Source organism: Phocoena sinus, chromosome 15 (genome assembly GCF_008692025.1).
Source record: "Phocoena sinus isolate mPhoSin1 chromosome 15, mPhoSin1.pri, whole genome shotgun sequence".
Lineage (NCBI taxonomy): Eukaryota > Metazoa > Chordata > Mammalia > Artiodactyla > Phocoenidae > Phocoena > Phocoena sinus.
The window spans coordinates 29,004,806-29,025,350 of record NC_045777.1 but is presented as its reverse complement, the minus strand read 5'-3'; the positions used below and the strand labels follow the sequence as shown (position 1 = coordinate 29,025,350).

General features: G+C 40.5%; 1 protein-coding gene across 1 annotated transcript in view; it reads right to left on the bottom strand.

The window, feature by feature from the left end:
- Positions 1–20,545, bottom strand: part of TGM3 (transglutaminase 3) — a 51,800-nt gene that overhangs the window by 7,702 nt on the left and 23,553 nt on the right. Inside the window, exons 8-9 of the mRNA XM_032605813.1 lie at positions 2,026–2,129; positions 403–648 (exon numbers count right to left, since the gene is read on the bottom strand). Of these exons, the coding sequence (XP_032461704.1) occupies positions 403–648; positions 2,026–2,129 (350 nt within the window). The remainder of the gene's footprint in view (positions 1–402; positions 649–2,025; positions 2,130–20,545) is intronic.

The following is a 20,545-nucleotide window of genomic DNA, read 5'->3' as shown; positions in this document are numbered from 1 at the left end:
TTAAGTCCTCACTATGTGCCGGGCACTGTCCTCGGCACTTTCTGTACACTAGCTCATTTAAATCCCACGGAAGATAGGCCTTGCTCTTCTCATTTTACAGGTGAGAAAACGAGGGATCAGAGAGGCTAAGCATCCTGCTTGAGGTTGCACGGTTATAAGGGGTGGCAGCTGCCTGAGTCCTATGGCAAATTCCCAGTGGTACAGCGTCTTTTCATGACGGTTCTGTTCCCACGGGAAACAGTCTGGGGAGCTGGGCATTAGATGCCGGGGAGCAGTCCTACCATTCAGGCAGAATTGGCTGACAATGCGGAAGGAGTATGAGCAATTCTTCCTTCTCCACCTCAGAGCTGTCTTCCCACCACTAAGCCCTGGGTGGCACAGCCCATCCACACCCCCTCCTACCTTCTGGGTACTTGTACTTTTCGGTGACATCCATGCGAGAGTTGCTGCCCACCGCCTTGGTACTGATATCTTTGCCGATGGTGTGAGTGTTTGAGGAACTCTTCTTCAGGCCGCCGGTCCAGGCATCGTAGATCCATGTGGTGCGGTCGGCATTAACCTCAGCAAAGATGAAGGGCATGTCGTAGTCCCAGTCCACATTACCCTCTCGGAGAGCGACGACTGAAGCAGGGCCGCACTGGAACACCCCTGGGGGCCAGGGTGCAGAGGTTGGATACATGCCAAACCCAGGCCCATCTGCAACAGTACACCCCATGGCCTGCTCCTCTGGGGGCCACCCATGACCACCCAACTCCCCTGCCTCTACCCCGCCAAACTCCTTCAACCCCAACAGTCTGCCCCCTTCTTGGGGCACTCAGCAAGACACTCCGGGGCTATTGTTATCTTCTGCAATAGTGCTCTGGTGAGACTCCACCTCCACAGAAGACGGCCCAATCCTATATTCTGTGGGTGCATAATTTGTGCTGACCCACTGCCCTCAGTCTGTTTACTAAAGGGGAAAGTCTTGCTGTCTTGTGCTCAGGGCTGCCTCTTTTCTACTCTGCAAATCATTCATCATGGCACGTATATGACCCTGAAACAAAAATTCCACAGGACAATTCTTATTCTTAATGTCCAATGCACCCTGATATTTTCTTTTCTTTTCCTTTTCCCCACCCCTTTCCATGATATTCTATTTCATTTCTTAAAATGATGGTCACAACCCATTAACTTGATTTTATAGCTGCTAATGGGTTGCAGTGAAAAGGTTGAATAGTGGCCTAGAAAATATCTGGAAGGTTACCCTCCTCACACCCAAGTTCCCCAAATCTAACGTTCCTTGCTTCTGGTAGAGACGCTGCAGTTGGGGAAGGGAGTAAGACTTCATTTTCATTGTAAGTCCTTCTAGAATGATTTGAATTTTTTTTAAACCATGTGCCTATATGACCTTTATGATTTTTTTTTTAAGTTTGAAAGGATCAACCGAAAATGAGGGTAACGGACAAGAATGCTCTGGAGGTCAGGAGAGGGAAGGGGAAAGGTTCCTGGAGAGCCTGAGACCCAAGCTCTGATGGGAGAGTGGCCAGAGGTGGGAGCACAAGGATGGGGCCGGGCCAGCCTGCGTGAAGGAGAGCTCGGTCTGGCAGGGGACACATGTGAAGGTGAGAGAGGTGATGGGGGCCGTGATCATGGAGGTCTGGAACTGAGCCAGGGAATTTGGGTTAAGTCCCAAGGCAATGGGGAACTGGAAGCTTTCTGTGCTGGGAGGGATGGGCTACCAGAGGTGGTGCAGGAGAATCATGGTTGGCAGGGGACGGCTCCTTTCCCTTGCTGCAGGGCATGTGCCAGGGCCTCTGCAGCAGCCATGTAAGTGCAGGTATGGCAGTCATTTTAATAGCAGCCTGAACCAAGAAAGTTAGGAGGGAAATCTACTTTCAAAATATTTTTGTTTTAATCCCTCCTTTCCCTCTGGAGGTAGAGAGGATTTGGGTGACCTTGCTGTGCCGCTGTTCACCACTATAAAGAATCGAGAGGTCATGACTTAGAGCCAAACCCAGAGAAGGGGGCCGTCAGAGGGTTGGTTACCATGGCTCCTTTCCTGGGGGGTGGCGTCCAGAACCTGCCATCCACTGTATGATGGGCTTAGGTCAGTCCGTGCAAACCAGCCTTCATTCCAGACGTGGAAATTCCTGCAGACAGAACCACAGACCACAGAGTTTGGCCAAGGCCACACAACAGAGGAGTGGCAAAACACCACACCTCTGATCTGACAGTGCAGCACCCTGATACTCATCAAGCGAGTTCACTCTGTGCCAGATATTGTGCTAGACCTTGGCAAGAATTATCGCACTTAAATTCTCACAGCACTGTTAAATGGGTACTATTTTTATGCACATTTCTTAAGAGAGGAAACTGAGGCTCAGAGAAGTTAAGCAGCTAACAATGGCAGAGTCAAAGTTTGGACCCAGGTATGCCTAACTCCAAAACCTAGGTCCTTGACCACCATGTTCTACTGCCTTTCTGAGGAGCAGAACAGGTCTAGGTTAGAGCCAGAATCCAGCAAGCAAACCCACACAGCTTTCTCCTATGCAACCTGTTGGGGTACACTACTGTATTTCGTGTGGGATGAAAATGAATGGGGCTGCAGCAAGAGTGCCAGGTCTGGCTAAGAGCCACAAAGCCCTTGGGCTGAGGTCCGGATTGAAGAATGACATATACCAGTCTTAAAATGTTCTTCATCAATGGCAGCCCCTTGTCTCCCAATCTATATGTCTCAGTCATTTGTCCCGTCCCTCAGCAGGTATAACCAGTTAGCCAAAGCTTTATGCATTCTTGATTCTGCCTTCTACCCTCCCCTTCTCCAATCCCACAGCAACTACATAAACATTGGTTTGGCAGTTTTGAGTCCAACTTAGAAGAAAAAGTAAGTAAGTCTGACATAAGTTCAAGTTCTATCCAACTTGAAAAAAAATTTTGTTATACTCATGAGTTGGAGAAGATAGTTTTAAGCAGAGAACCAACTTCTGAATGATAAATGTGACTAGGTAAAAATATTAAACTCGCATATACCAAATAAACAAAGAAACAAACTATAGTTCTGTTTCCAGCATGGGAATAAGCTCATAATAGACAGTCCTTTCTGTAGAAAACAATAAACTGGGGAAAAAATACAAAAGACAGCTGAGAGTAAACAAAGCAGGAGGATTTTGGGAGGGTGCCAAAACTTTTAGGAAGGGGCCAGCATGGGGCAAGTTGTACTTTGGTGCCCTTGCCCCTAAGGACAGGTTGCAGTTGAGGTAAAGTGCAGGGCCCTAAAAACTCCAACAGACAGCCTACATCTTTCTGACCTGGGGAGATAAGAAACTGAGCCTGGGTTAACCAGGGTTGCTAGAGAGTGAAGGGGAAGTCTTAGAAAGGAAAGAATCAGAAAGGGTGACCCAGATTTGTATATAAACTCTGCCTAAGCTTCTGGGTGACCTTAGCTAGGCATATATGAGGCAAACTACAAGTAGTCCAGCTAAAAATTTAAAAAATGAACTGAAACTTGGGCTGCTGCCCACCATAGGTGAGATAGAATTTGCAGTTTGAGTCTACCTCAGGTAGACTGCTAAGACAAAATGTAGAATCAAGAAGAATCCAATGTCCAGGATACAATCCAAATTTACTCAACATACAAAGAACCAGAAAAATATAGCTTGTCCTCAAGGTAAAAGACAATCAACAGGGACTAACCCTTAGATAATCCAGGTGTTGGAATTATTGGATAAAGACTTTAAAGCTGTTATGATAACTATTCTCAGTGTAATAACGGAAAATATGATCATAACAAATGAAAAGAGGGGGCCTCTTAGCAGCAAAATAGAAAATATGAAAAAATGAACCAAATGGAAAATTTTAACTGGGAAAAAGACCAATATCTGAAATTAAATAATTCAATGGATGGCTTACTAGCAGAATAGAGAAAACAGAGGGAAGAGTCAGCAAACTTGAAGACAGATCAGTAGAAATTATCCAATTTGTAGAAGAGAGAAAAAAGGTTGAAAAAAAATCCATTAAGCAGGGAAAATATATGCAACATGTATACTAGACAGAGATTTACTATAATGAATATTATAAAGTACTTACAAATCAATAAGACACAAAAGATCACCTAGAGGGGTGGGATAGGGAAGGTGGGAGGGAGATGCAAGAGGGAGGAGATATGGGGATATATGTCCATGTATAGTTGATTCACTTTGTTGTAAAGCAGAAACTAAGACACCATTGTAAAGCAGTTATACCCCAATAAAGAGGTTAAAGAAAAAGACAAAAAAAAAGGAGGTCAAACATGTCAATAATCGACAATGAACAGGCAATTTTCATAAGCAACACAAATGATCACTGAACATATGAAAATAGTTTTAACTTCACCACCATTAAAAGAAAATTAGGAGGGGGGACCTTGAAGATGGCGGAAGAGTAAGACGCGGAGATCGCCTTCCTCCCCACGGATACACCAGAAATACATCCACACGTGGAACAACTCCTACAGAACTCCTACTGAAGGCTGGCAGAAGACCTCAGACCTCCCAAAAGGCAAGAAACTCCCCACGTAACTGGGTAGGGCAAAAGAAAAAACAGAGACAAAAGAATAAGGACGGCACCTGCACCAGTGGGAGGGAGCTGTGAAGGAGGAAAAGTTTCCACACACTAGGAAGCCCCTCCGCTGGCGGAGACTGCGGGAGGCAGAGGGGGGAGTTTCGGGACCGCGGAGTAGTGCACAGCGACGGGTGCGGAGGGCAAAGCGGGGAGATTCCTGCACAGACGATCGGTGCCAACCGGCACTCACCAACCCGAGAGGCTTGCTGCTCACCCACCGGGGCGGGCGGGGCTGCGAGCTGAGGCTCGGGTTTTGGTTTTGGACGGAGCTCAGGGAGAGGACTGGGGTTGGCGGCTTGAACATAGCCTGAAGGGGTTAGTGCACCACGACTAGCCGGGAGGGAGTTCGGGGAAAAGCCTGCACCGGCCGAAGAGGCAAGAGACTTTTTCTTCCCTCTTTGTTTCCTGGTGCGCGAGGAGAGGGGTTTAAGAGCGCTGCTTAAAGGAACTCCAGAGACGGGCGCGAGCCGCGGCTAAAAGCGCGAACCCCAGAGACGGGCGCGAGCCGCGGCTGAGGGCGCGAGCCCCCGAGACGGGCGCGAGCCGCGGCTGAAAGCGCAAACCCCAGAGACGGGCGCGAGCCGCGGCTAAAACCGCGGACCCCAGAGACGGGCGGGAGACGCTAAGGCTGCTGCTGCCGCCACCGAGGGGCCTGTGTGCGAGCACAGGTCACTCTCCACACCCCTCTTCCGCGGAGCCTGTGCAGCCCGCCACTGCCAGGTTCCCGGGATCCAGGGACAACTTCCCCGGGAGTACGCACGGCGGGTCTCAGGCTGGTGCAACATCACGCCGGCCTCTGCCGCAACGTCACACCGCCTCTGCCGCCGCAGGCCCGCCCCGCACGCAGGGCCCCTCCTTCCCCCATCCCCCAACCCCCGGCCTGAGTGAGCCGGAGGCCCCGAATCAGCTGCTCCTTTAACCCCGTCCTGTCTGAGCGAAAAAACAGACGCCCTCCAGCGACCTACACGCAGAGGCAGGGCCAAATCCAAAGCTGAGCTCCTGTGAGCTGTGAGAACAAAGAAGAGAAAGGGAAATCTCTCCCAGCAGCCACAGAAGCAGCGGATTAAAGCTCCACAATCAACTTGATATACCCTGCATCTGTGGAATACCTGAATAGACAAGGAATGATCCCAAATTGAAGAGGTGGAATTTAGGAGCGAGATCTATGATTTTTTTCCCTTTTCCTCTTTTTGTGAATGTGTACGTGTATGCTTCTGTGTGAGATCCTGTCTGTATACTCTTGCTTCCACCATTTGTCCTAGGGCTCTATCCGTCCATGACTTTTTTTTTAAAAATTCTTTTTCTTAATAATTAAGTTTAATTGTAATAACTTTATTATACTTTACCTTCGTTCTTTCTTTCTTTCCTTCCTTCCTTCCCTCCTTTAGACAACGAATCACCCCAAATTGAGGAGGTGGTCTCAGGGAGCAGGATTTATGATTTTTCCCCCTTTACCTCTTTTTGTGAAGGTGTATGTGTATGCTTCTGTGTAAGATTTTCTCTGTATAGCTTTGCTTCCAACATTTGTCCTAAGGTTCTATCCGTCCCTTTTTTTTTTTTTTCTAAATATTTTTTAATTCAATAACTATATTATACTTTATTTTATTTTTACTGTATCATCTTTCTTTCTGTCTTTTTTCCTTCTTTCCCTCCTTCCTTCCTTCCTCCCTCCCTCCCTCCCTCCCTCCTTTCTTTCCTTCTTTGCTTCTTTCTTCCTTCCTTCCTTTCCTCCTTTCCTTCTTTCTTTACTCATACTTCTACTAATTCTCCCTACTTTTTCTCCCTTTTATTCTGAGCTGTGTGGATGAAAGGCTCTTGGTGCTCCAGCCAGGAGTCAGGGCTCTGCCTCTGAGGTAGGAGAGCCAACTTCAGGACACTGGTCAACAAGAGACCTCCCAGCTCCACATAATATTAAACGGTGGAAATAACCCAGAGACCTCCATCTTAACACCAGCACCCAGCTTCACTCAACGACCAGCAAGCCACAGTGCTGGACAACCTATGCCAAACAACTAGCAAAACAGGAACACAACCCCACCCATTAGCAGAGAGGCTGCCTAAAATCATAATAAGGCCACAGACACCCCAAAACACACCACCAGACGTGAACCTGCCCACTAGAGAGACAAGATCCAGCCTCATCCAGCACAACACAGGCACTAGTCCCCTCCACCAGGAAGCCTACACAACCCACTGAAACAACCTTAGCCACTGGAGACAGACATCAAAAACAACGGGAACTACGAAAGTGCAGCCTGCAAAAAGGAGACCCCAAACACAGTAAGATAAGCAAAATGAGAAGACAGAAAAACACACAGCAGATAAAGGAGCAAGATAAAAACCCACCAGACCTAACAAATGAAGAGGAAATAGGCAATCTACCTGAAAAAGAATTCAGAATAATGATAGTAAGGATGATCCGAAATCTTGGAAGTAGAATGGACAAAATGCAAGAAACAGTTAACAAGGACCTACAAGAACTAAAGATGAAACAAGCAACAATGAACAATGCAATAAATGAAATTAAAATCACTCTAGATAGGATCAATAGCAGAATAACTGAGGCAGAAGAACGGATAAGTGACCTGGAAGATAAAGTAGTGGAAATAACTACTGCAGAGCAGAATAAAGAAAAAAGAATGAAAAGAACTGAGGACAGTCTCAGAGACCTCTGGGACAACATGAAACGCACCAACATTCGAATTATAGGGGTTCCAGAAGAAGAAGAAAGAAAGAAAGGGACTGAGAAAATATTTGAAGAGATTATAGTTGAAAACTTCCCTAATATGGGAAAGGAAATAGTTAATCAAGTCCAGGAAGCACAGAGGGTCCCATACAGGATAAATACAAGGAGAAACACGCCAAGACACATACTAATCAAACTGTCAAAAATTAAATACAAAGAAAGCATATTAAAAGCAGCAAGGGAAAAACAACAAATAACACACAAGGGAATCCCCATAAGGTTAACAGCTGATCTCTCAGCAGAAACCCTACAAGCCAGAAGGGAGTGGCAGGACATACTGAAAGTGCTGAAGGAGAATAGCCTGCAACCAAGACTACTCTACCCAGCAAGGATCTCATTCACATTTGATGGAGAAATTAAAACCTTTACAGACAAGCAAAAGCTGAGAGAGTTCAGCACCACCAAACCAACTTTACAACAAATGCTAAAGGAACTTCTCTAGACACGAAACACAAGAGAAGGAAATGACCTATAGTAGCGAACCCAAAACAATATATAAAATGGAAATAGGAACATACATATCGATAATTACCTTAAATGTAAATGGACTAAATGCTCCCACCAAAAGACACAGATTGGCTGAATGGATACAAAAACAAGACCCTTATATATGCTGTCTACAAGAGACCCACTTCAGAACTAGAGACCCATACAGACTGAAAGTAAGGGGATGGAAAAAGATATTCCATGCAAATGGAAACCAAAAGAAAGCTGGAGTAGCAATTCTCATATCAGACAAAATAGACTTTAAAATAAGGACTATTAAAAGGGACAAAGAAGGACACTACATAATGATCAAGGGATCGATCCAAGAAGAAGATATAACAATTGTAAATATTTATGCACCCAACATAGGAGCACCTCAATACATAAGGCAAATACTAACAACCATAAAAGGGGAGATCAACAGTAACACATTCATAGTAGGGGACTTTAACACCCCACTTTCACCCATGGACAGATCATCCAAAATGAAAATAAATAAGGAAACACAAGCTTTAAATGATACATTAAACAAGATGGACTTAATTGATATTTATAGGACACTCCATCCAAAAACAACAGAATACACATTTTTCTCAAGTGCTCATGGAACATTCTCCAGGATAGATCATATCTTGGGTCACAAATCAAGCCTTGGTAAATTTAAGAAAACTGAAATTGTATCAAGTATCTTTTCCGACCACAACGCCATGAGACTAGATATCAATTACAGGAAAAGATCTTTAAAAAATACAAACACATGGAGGCTAAACAATACACTACTTAATAATGAAGTGATCACTGAAGAAATCAAAGAGGAAATAAAAAAATACCTAGAAACAAATGACAATGGAGACACAACGACCCAAAACCTATGGGATGCAGCAAAAGCAGTTCTAAGGGGGAAGTTTATAGCAATACAAGCCCACCTTAAGAAGCAGGAAACATCTCGAATAAACAACCTAACCTTGCACCTCAAGCAATTAGAGAAAGAAGAACAAAAAAACCCCAAAGCTAGCAGAAGGAAAGAAATCATAAAAATCAGATCAGAAATAAATGAAAAAGAAATGAAGGAAACAATAGCAAAGATCAATAAAACTAAAAGCTGGTTCTTTGAGAAGATAAACAAAATAGATAAACCACTAGCCAGACTCATCAAGAAAAAAAGGGAGAAGACTCAAATCAATAGAATTAGAAATGAAAAAGGAGAAGTAACAACTGACACTGCAGAAATAAAAAAAATCATGAGAGATTACTACAAGCAACTCTATGCCAATAAAATGGACAATCTGGAAGAAATGGACAAATTCTTAGAAATGCACAACCTGCCAAGACTGAATCAGGAAGAAATAGAAAATATGAACAGACCAATCACAAGCACTGAAATTGAAACTGTGATTAAAAACCTTCCAACAAACAAAAGCCCAGGACCAGATGGCTTCACAGGTGAATTCTATCAAACGTTTAGAGAAGAGCTAACACCTATCCTTCTCAAACTCTTCCAAAATATAGCAGAGGGAGGAACACTCCCAAATTCCTTCTACGAAGCCACCATCACCTTGATACCAAAACCAGACAAGGATGTCACAAAGAAAGAAAACTACAGGCCAATATCACTGATGAACATAGATGCAAAAATCCTCAACAAAATACTAGCAAACAGAATCCAACAGCACATTAAAAGGATCATACACCATGATCAAGTGGGGTTTATTCCAGGAATGCAAGGATTCTTCAATATACGCAAATCTATCAATGTGATAAACCATATTAACAAATTGAAGGAGAAAAACCATATGATCATCTCAATAGATGCAGAGAAAGCTTTCGACAAAATTCAACACCCATTTATGATAAAAACCCTCCAGAAAGTAGGCATAGAGGGAACTTTCCTAAACATAATAAAAGCCATATATGACAAGCCCACAGCAAACATCATCCTCAATGGTGAAAAACTGAAAGCATTTCCACTAAGATCAGGAACAAGACAAGGTTGCCCACTCTCACCACTCTTATTCAACATAGTTTTGGAAGTTTTAGCCACAGCAATCAGAGAAGAAAAGGAAATAAAAGGAATCCAAATCAGAAAAGAAGAAGTAAAGCTGTCACTGTTTGCAGATGACATGATACTATACATAGAGAATCCTAAAGATGCTACCAGAAAACTACTAGAGCTAATCAATGAATTTGGTAAAGTAGCAGGATACAAAATTAATGCACAGAAATCTCTGGCATTCCTATATACTAATGATGAAAAATCTGAAAGTGAAATCAAGAAAACACTCCCATTTACCATTGCAACAAAAAGAATAAAATATCTAGGAATAAACCTACCTAAGGATACGAAAGACCTGTATGCAGAAAATTATAAGACACTGATGAAAGAAATTAAAGATGATACAAATAGATGGAGAGATATACCATGTTCTTGGATGGGAAGAATCAACATTGTGAAAATGACTCTACTACCCAAAGCAATCTACAGATTCAATGCAATCCCTATCAAACTACCACTGGCATTTTTCACAGAACTAGAACAAAAAATTTTGCAATTTGTATGGAAACACAAAAGACCCCGAATAGCCAAAGCAATCTTGAGAACGAAAAAAGGAGCTGGAGGAATAAGGCTCCCTGACTTTAGACTATATTACAAAGCAACAGTAATCAAGACAGTATGGTACTGGCACAAAAACAGAAAGATAGATCAGTGGAACAGGATAGAAAGCCCAGAGATAAACCCACGCACATATGGACACCTTATCTTTGATAAAGGAGGCAGGAATGTACAGTGGAGAAAGGACAGCCTCTTCAATAAATGGTGCTGGGAAAACTGGACAGGTACATGTAAAAGTATGAGATTAGATCACTCCCTAACACCATACACAAAAATAAGCTCAAAATGGATTAAAGACCTAAATGTAAGGCCAGAAACTATCAAACTCTTAGAAGAAAACATAGGAAGAACACTCTATGACATAAATCACAGCAAGATCCTTTCTGACCCACCTCCTAGAGTAATGGAAATAAAAACAAAAATAAACAAATGGGACCTAATGAAACTTCGAAGCTTTTGCACAGCAAAGGAAACCATAACCAAGACCAAAAGACAACCCTAAGAATGGGAGAAAACATTTGCAAATGAAGCAACTGACAAAGGATTAATCTCCAAAATTTACAAGCAGCTCATGCAGCTCAACAACAAAAAAACAAACAACCCAATCCAAAAATGGGCAGAAGACCTAAATAGACATTTCTCCAAAGAAGATATACAGAATGCCAACAAACACATGAAAGAATGCTCAACATCATTAATCATTAGAGAAATGCAAATCAAAACTACAATGAGATATCATCTCACACCAGTCAGAATGGCCATCATCAAAAAATCTAGAAACAATAAATGCTGGAGAGGGTGTGGAGAAAAGGGGACACTCTTGCACTGCTGGTGGGAATGTGAATTGGTTCAGCCACTGTGGAGAACAGTATGGAGGTTCCTTAAAAAACTACAAATAGAATTACCATATGACCCAGGAATCCCACTACTTGGCATATACCCTGAGAAAACCAAAATTCAAAAAGAGTCATGTACCAAAATGTTCATTGCAGCTCTATTTACAATAGCCAGGACATGGAAACAACCTAAGCGCCCATCATCGGATGAATGGATAAAGAAGATGTGGCACATATACACAATGGAATATTACTCAGCCTTAAAAAGAAATGAAATTGAGCTATTTGTAATGAGATGGATAGACCTAGAGTCTGTCATACAGAGTGAAGTAAGTCAGAAAGAAAAAGACAAATACCGTATGCTAACACATATATATGGAATTTAAGGGGAAAAAAATGTCATGAAGAACCTAGGGGTAAGATAGGAATAAAGGCGCAGACCTACTGGAGAACGGACTTGAGGGTATGGGGAGGGGGAGGGGTGAGTTTTGACAGGGCGAGAGAGAGTCATGGACATATACACACTAACAAACGTAGTAAGGTAGATAGCTGGGGGGAAGCAGCCGCAAGGCACAGGGATATTAGCTCGGTGCTTTGTGACAGCCTGGAAAGGTGGGATGGGGAGAGTGGGAGGGAGGGAGACGCAAGAGGGAAGACATATGGGAACATATGTATATGTATAGCTGATTCACTTTGTTATAAAGCAGAAACTAACACACCATTGTAAAGCAATTATACCCCAATAAAGATGTTTAAAAAAAAAAGAAAGAAAATTAAAATGACAAAGAAATACCATTACACTTATTAGTCTGACAAAGATGAAAGCATAGGATGATACACATTGTTGTATGATACTCATCATTGTGTGGGAAAACAAGCAGTGTTATACACTGCTGGTGGGAGTTTAAATTGGTATGACATTTGTGAAGGGCAATTTGGCAATGAGTTTGAAATACCTTTAAAAACTATATACTCACTGAGCCAGTAGTTCCACTTCTAGGAATTTCTCCTATAAAAACCCTCACATTAGTGCACATAGATGTACATGGAAAGATGTTCACTGAAGCATTGTTTGTAATAGCAAAAATAACGGAGGAAAAATTTATCAGTAAGGAATTGGTCAGATAAATTGTGGCACAGCCATGCAGGAGAATATCGTGCAGTTGTCCAAAAGAATGAGGAAAATTAATCTAGCACTGACATGGAAGATGCCTAACTTATATGACCAAGTAAGAAAAAAAATTACAAAATAGTGTGTATATGTATAAGCTTATAAAAAACATATTAATATGATGAAACTATTCCGATTTAGAAAATTATACATTAAAAAAAGCAGTGAAAGTTAGTCACCCATAATTCTATTATCTTAGATAACCACAGTTTAAATAATGGTTTGGTGTATATATTGTGCACATGGACAGATTTTGGTGCATATGAACTAAGTTGCACGTTATTTATTTCTGTAGTGTTTTCATAATCTATAATGAAAATTACTTATTACTTCTGTAATTCTATATTTACAAAATAAATAGATATTTAAAAATATGTATATTATATAAACACTAATAGCTAATACAGTTGTGTCAACACAGAATATTATTAAGTTTTCTGTCTTATATAGTAGCTCATTTAATCTTCACAATGCTCATATAAGATAGGAATAATTATTATCTCCTTTTGACAGTTCTAGAAACTGAGGCACAGAGAAGAAGTTAAGTGACTTTTTCAAGGTCTCAAAGTGAGTAAATAGGCAGAGTGGGATTTTAACCCAGGCAGAGGGCTGCAGGGTCCATGCTTTTAACTACTAAACTATACTGTCCCTCTAAATTTTAATTTATTGACAAGAAAGATAATAAAAATTATGAAATAGACTATTTAACTTGGTCTCATTTGGGTAATTAACACTCAATGCACAAAAACAGAATGAAATGTCTGGAAGGCTCTATCTCAAAATGTTGTTAGTGGTTTTCTTTGGGTAGCTATATTACTATTACTCTCACTAATTATTTTTTTAGTGTCTTATAATCAGGAAAATATTGTTTTTGTTTTGCATGTTGTAAAATGAAACCTGCAAGGCTTCCTATGGGGACCAGATTGGGAGTTCTACACTATACAGTTGTCAGAAGGATTAGAAGTGCTCCCTAAGTACTGATCAGGTGCACTGTGACCCTGCTACATCCTTCAGAGAACAAGGGGAGAGTTACAAAGTCAGCTCCAAAACAAGACAGAAGGAATAAGGCCATAAGAGGTAAAAAAACAGACAATGATAAATAATACCAACCAATGATATGAGTAGGAAGAGCACATACTCTCAGTACTGTAAAGAAACACAGGTCAAACTCCCTCTTGCCAGAACACCAGAATCACAACTAGCTGCTGGACAATCATTGACAGGAAGACACTGGAACTCACCAAAAAAGACACCCCACATCCAAAGACAAAGGAGAAGCCACAATGAAATGGTAGGAGGGGCACAATCACAGTAAAATCAAATCCCATAACTGGTGGGTGGGTGACTCACAGACTGGTGAACACTTATAGCACAGAAGTCCACCCACTGAAGTGAAGGTTCTGAGCCCCACGTCAGGCTTCCTAACCTGGGGGTCCGGCAACGGGAGGAGGAATTCCTAGAGCATCAGACTTTGAAGACGAGTGGGAATTGATTGCAGGACTTCAACAGGACTGGGGGAAACAGAGACTCCACTCTTGGAGGGCACACACAAAGTAGTGTGCATATCGGGACCCAGGGGAAGGAGCAGTGACCCCAGGGGAGACTGAACCAGACCTACCTGCTAGTGTTGGAGGGTCCCCTGCAGAGGCAGGGGGTAGCTCTGTTTCACCATGGGGACAAGTGAAACCACAATGCAGGACACTGGCAGCAGAAGTTCTGGGAAGTACTCCTTGGCGTGAGCCCTCTCAGAGTCTGTCATTAGCCCCATCAAAGAGCCCAGGTAAGCTCCAGTGTTGGGTGGCCTCAGACCAAACAACCAACAGGGAGGCAACCCAGCCCCACCCATCAACAGTCAAGTGGATTAAAGTTTTACTGAGCTGTGCCCACCAGAGAAACAGTCAGCTCTACCCACCACCAGTCCCTCCCATCAAGCCTCTTAGATAGCCTCATCCACCACAGGGCAGATAGCAGAAGCAAGAAGAACCACAGTCCTGCAGCCTGTGGAACAAAAACCACATTCACAGAGAGATAGACAAGATGAAAAAGCAGAGGACTATATACCAGATGAAGGAACAAGATAAAACCCCAGAAAAACAACTCAATGAGGTAGAGATAGGCAAACTTCCAGAAAAAGAATTCAGAATAATGATAGTGAAGATGAAACAGGACCTTGGAAAAACAATGGAGGCACAGATGGAGAAGATGCAATAAATGTTAGCAAAGACCTAGAAGAATTAAAGAACAAACAAACAGAGATGAACAATACAATAACTGAAATGAAAACTACACTAGAAGGAATCAATAGCAGAATAACTGAGGCAGAAGAACGGATAGGTGACCTGGAAGACAATGGTGGAATTCACTGCTGTGGAACAGAATAAAGAAAAAAGAATGAAAAGAAATGAAGACAGCCTAAAAGACCTCTGGGCCAATATTAAAAGCAACAACATTCGCATTATAGGGGTCCCAGAAGGAGAAGAGAGAGAGAAAGGACCAGAGAAAATATTTGAAGAGATTATAATGGAAAACTTCCCTAACATGGGAAAGGAAATAGCCACCCAAGTCAAGGATGCTCAGCGAGTCCCATACAGTATAAACCCAAGGAGAAACACACTGAGACACATAGTAATCAAATTGGCAAAAATTAAAGACAAAGAAAAATTATTGAAAGCAACAAGGGAAAAATGACATAAAACATACAAGGGAACTCCCATAAGGTTAACAACTGATTTCTCAGCAGGAACTCTACAAGCCAGAAGGGAGTGGCATGATATACTTAAAGTGATGAAAGGGAAGAACCTACAACAAAGATTACTGTCCCCAACAAGGATCTCATTCAGATTCGATGGAGAAATCAAAAGCTTTACAGACAAGCAAAAGCTAAGAGAATTCAGCATCACCAAACCAGCTCTACAACAAATGCTAAAGGAACTTCTCTAAGTGGGAAACACAAGAGAAGAAAAAGACCTACAAAAACAAACCCATAACAATTAAGAAAATGGTCACAGGAACATACATATCGATAATTACCTTAAATGTGAATGGATTAAATGCTCCAACCAAAAGACACAGGCTTGCTGAATGGATACAAAAACAAGACCCATATATATGCTGTCTACAAGAGACCCACTTCAGACCTAGGGACACATATAGACTGAAAGTGAGGGGATGGAAAAAGATATTCCATGCAAATGGAAATCAAAAGAAAGCTGGAGTAGCTATACTCATATCAGATAAAACAGATTTTAAAATAAAGAATGTTACAAGAGACAAGGAAGGACACTACATAATGATCAAGGGATCAATTCAAGAAGAAGATATAACAATTATAAATGTATATGCACCCAACATAGGAGCACCTCAATACATAAGGCAACTACTAACAGTTATAAAAGAGAAAATCGACAGTGACACAATAATAGTGGGGGACTTTAACACCTCACTTACACCAATGGACAGATCAACCAACATGAAAATAAATAAGGAAACAGAATCTTTAAATGACACAAGAGACCAGATAGATTTAATTGATATTTATGGGACATTCCATCCAAAAACAGCAGGTTACACTTTCTTCTCAAGTCCGCACAAAATATTCTCCAGGATAGATCACATCATGGGTCACAAATCAAGTCTCAGTAAATTTAAGAAAATTAAAGTCATATCAAGCATATTTATGACCACAACGCTATGAGATCAGAAATGAATTACAGGGAAGAAAATGTAAAAAACACAAACACACATGGAGGTTAAACAATACATTACTAAATAACCAAGATATCACAGAAGAAATAAAAGAGGAAATAAAAAAATACCTAGAGACGAATAACAAGGAGAACACGACGATCCAAAACCTATGGAATGCAGCAAAAGCAGTTCTAAGAGGGAAGTTTATAGCTATACAAGCCTACCTCAAGAAACAAGAAAAATCTCAAACAATCTAATCTTACACCTAAAGGAACAAGAGAAAGAAGAACAAACAAAACCCAAAATTAGCAGAAGGAAAGAAATCATAAAGATCAGAGCAGAAATAAATGAAATAGACACAAAGAAAACAATAGCAAAGATCTTTAAAACTAAAAGCTGGCTCTTTGAGAAGATAAACAAAACTGATAATCCATTAGCCAGACTCATCAAGAAAAAGAGGGAGAGGACTGAAATCAATAAAATTAGAAATGAAAAAGGAGAAGTTACAACACACAGCAGAAATACAACACATCCTAAGAGACTACTACAAACAACTCTATGCCAATAAAATTGACAACCTGGAAGAAATGGACAAATTCTTAGAAAGGTATAACTTTCCAAGACTGAACCAGGAAAAAACAGAAAATATGAACAGACCAATCACAAGTAATGAAATTGAAACTGTGATTAAAAATCTTCCAACAAACAAAAGTCCAGGACCAGGTGGCTTCACAGGTGAATTCTATCAAACATTTAGAGAAGAGCTAACATGCATCCTTCTCAAAGTCTTCCAAAAAATTGCAGGGGAAGGAACACTCCCAAACCCATTCTATGAGGCCACCTTCACCTGGTACCAAAAGCACACAAAGATACTACAAAAAAAGAAAATTACAGACCAATATCAGTGATGAATATAGATGCAAAAATCCTCAACAAAATACTAGCAAACAGAATCCAACAGCCCATTAAAAGGATCATACATCACGATCAAGTGGTATTTATCTCAGGGATGCAAGGATTCTTCAATATATGCAAATCAATCAATGTGATACACCATATTAATAAGTTGAAGAGGAAAAACCATATGATCATCTCAATAGATGCAGAAAAAGCTTTTGACAAAATTCAACACCCATTTATGATAAAAACTCTCCAGAAAGTGGGCATAGAGGGAACCTACCTCAACATAATAAAGGCCATATATGACAAACCCACAGCAAACATGATTCTCAATGGTGAAAAACTGAAAGCATTTCTTCTAAGATCAGGAACAAGACAAGGATGTCCACTCTCACCACTATTATTCAACACAGTTTTGGAAATCCTAGCCACGGCAATCAGAGAAGGAAAAGAAATAAAAGGAATACAATTTGGAAAAGAAGAAGTAAAATTGTCCCTGTTTGCAGATGACATGATACTATACATAGAGAATCCTAAAAATGCCACCAGAAAACTACTAGAGCTAATCAATGAATTTGGTAAAGTTGAAGGATACAAAATTAATGCACAGAAATCTCTTGCATTCCTATACACTAATGATGAAATATCTGAAAGAGAAATTAAGGAATCACTCCCATTTACCATTGCAAATAAAAGAATAAAATACCTAGGAGTAAACCTTCCTAGGGAGACAAAAGACCTGTATGTAGAAAACTATAAGACCCTGATGAAAGAAATTAAAGATGATGCCAACAGATGGAGAGATATACCATGTTCTTGGATTGGAAGAATCAATACTGTGAGAATGACTATACTACCCAAAGTAATCTACAGATTTAATGCAATCCCTATCAAATTACCAATGGCATTTTTTACGGAACTAGGACAAATCATCTTAAAATTTATATGGAGACACAAAAGACCCCAAGTAGCCAAAGCAGTCTTGAGGGAAAAAAACGGAGCTGGAGGAATCAGACTCCCTCACTTCAGACTATACTAAAAAGCTACAGTAATCAAGACAATATAGTACTGGCACAAAAACAGAAACACAGATCAATGGAACAAGATAGAAAGCCCACAGATAAACCCATGCACCTATGGTCAACTAATCTATGACAAATGAGGCAAAGATATAAAATGGAGAAAAGACAGTCTCTTCAATAAGTGGTGCTGGGAAAACTGGGCAGCTACATGTAAAAGACTGAAATTAGAACCCTCCCTAACACCATACACAAAAATAAACTCAAAATGGATTCGAGACCTAAATGTAAGACCGGACGCTATAAAACTCTTAGAGGAAAACGTAGGAAGAACATTCTTTGACATAAATCACAGCAAGATCTTTTTTGATCCACCTCCTAGGGTAATGGAAATAAAAACAAAAATAAACAAATGGGACCTAATGAAACTTCAAAGCTTTTGTACAGCAAAGGAAACCATAAACATGACGAAAAGACAACCCTCAGAATGGGAGAATATATTTGCAAACGAATCAACGGACAAAGGATTAATCTCCAAAATATATAAACAGCTCGGGCAGCTCAATATTAAAGACACAAACAACCCAATCCAAAAATGGGCAGAAGACCTAAATAGACATTTCTCCAAAGAAGACATACAGATGGTCCAGAAGCACATGAAAAGCTGCTCACCATCACTAATTATTAGAGAAATGCAAATCAAAACTACAATGAGGTATCACCTCACACCAGTTAGAATGGGCATCATCAGAAAATCTACAAACAACAAATGCTGGAGAGGGTGTGGAGAAAAGGGAAGCCTCTTGCACTGTTGGTGGGAATATAAATTGATACAGCCACTTTGGAGAACAGTATGAAGGTTCCTTAAAAAACTAAAAATAGGATTACCATGTGATCCAGCAATCCCACTACTGGGCATATACCCAGAGAAAACCATAATTCCAAAAGACACATGCACACCAATGTTCATTGCAGCACTATTTACAATAGCCAGGCCATGGAAGCAAGCTAAATGCCCATCGACAGATGAATAGATAAAGAAGATGTGGTACGTATATACAATGGAATATTTCTCAGCCATATAAAGGAACGAAATTGAGTCATTTGTTGAGGCGTGGATGGATCTAGAGACTGTCATACAGAATGAAGTAAGTCAGAAAGAGAAAAACAAATATCGTATATTAATGCATGTATGTTGAATCTAGAAAAATGGTACAGATGAACTGGTTTGCAGGGCAGAAGTTGAGACATAGATGTAGAGAACAAACGTATGGACACCAAGGGGGGAAAATCGCAGTGGGGCGGGGATGGTGGTGTGCTGAATTGGGCGATTAGGATTGACATGTATACACTGATGTGTATAAAATTGATGACTAATAAGAACGTGCAGTATAAAAAAACAAAGAAAGAAAGAAAAAGAAACGAACTAATACTAAACTTTCTTTGGGTTATTTGTATGGAAATGTGTTAACGTAAATGTTTCAGACATTACATGAAATTTCTATAAATCTTATATGTTCTGGTATAATGTTATAAGTCATAATTCTAGTTATTGCTTTAAAATGTATATCTCAGAAATAACTAAATTTCCTTGTCAATTGCATTATTATTAACTTTCATCAAATGTTTAACTGTGGTTATTTTTAAGTCTTTTGTCATTTGCAGACAGTTCTGGGTGTACTCTGATGCTTTTGCAAAAATGTTCCTATAAAAGGGTTTCATCTTCAAGGCATTCATGGAAAAGACTTTGACAAGTACAGGTTTCTGGTAACTGACTATACTGCTGAACTGAATGAATAAGCATTTTCAGAACCCTAATGGAAAACTGAGGAATTCATAAAAGTGCTAACAAAAGATCAAGATGAAAAAAAATTAATTACGTGGGACTGAGTGAACTGATGAGGATGATTATAATTTTTGTGACTTTCTGTTTGAATAAAAAAAAAATCCCACAAGGACTCAGAGGCAAAAAATATACAAATCAATTTTCACTGCAAAGTAAAGGAGCTGTTACAGTGGAGGATTACTGGACTGAATGTCAATAGTATGACATAGTGTGAGTGTGTTTCGTGTTTGGTAATTGCAATCATTGTTGCTTTTGTTATGGTCATCCATTTACAATGCTTAGTGTCAGTTTATTTATCTCTTATAAAAATAAAATACAGTGTGTGTGTGTGAAAAACAAAGAATGTTTAGTGTGTCTTTAGCAGGGGGTGGGGTGGGGGGGATGAACTGGGAGATTGGGATTGACATATATACACTAACATGTATAAAATAGATAACTAATAAGAACCTGCTGTATAAAAAGTTAAATAAAATAAAATTAAAAAAAAAAAGAAACATAGGTCATTACAAAATTTCTGGAAGGCTACAGCACTAGATGATTTTAAAATGTCCTTTCCCTTTAACCCAGGATATACCATTACTAGGAATCTTTCTTATGGGACTAATCACAGACATGCTCAAGATTTACATATAACAATGCTCGTTACTGTGTTATTTACAGTAGGA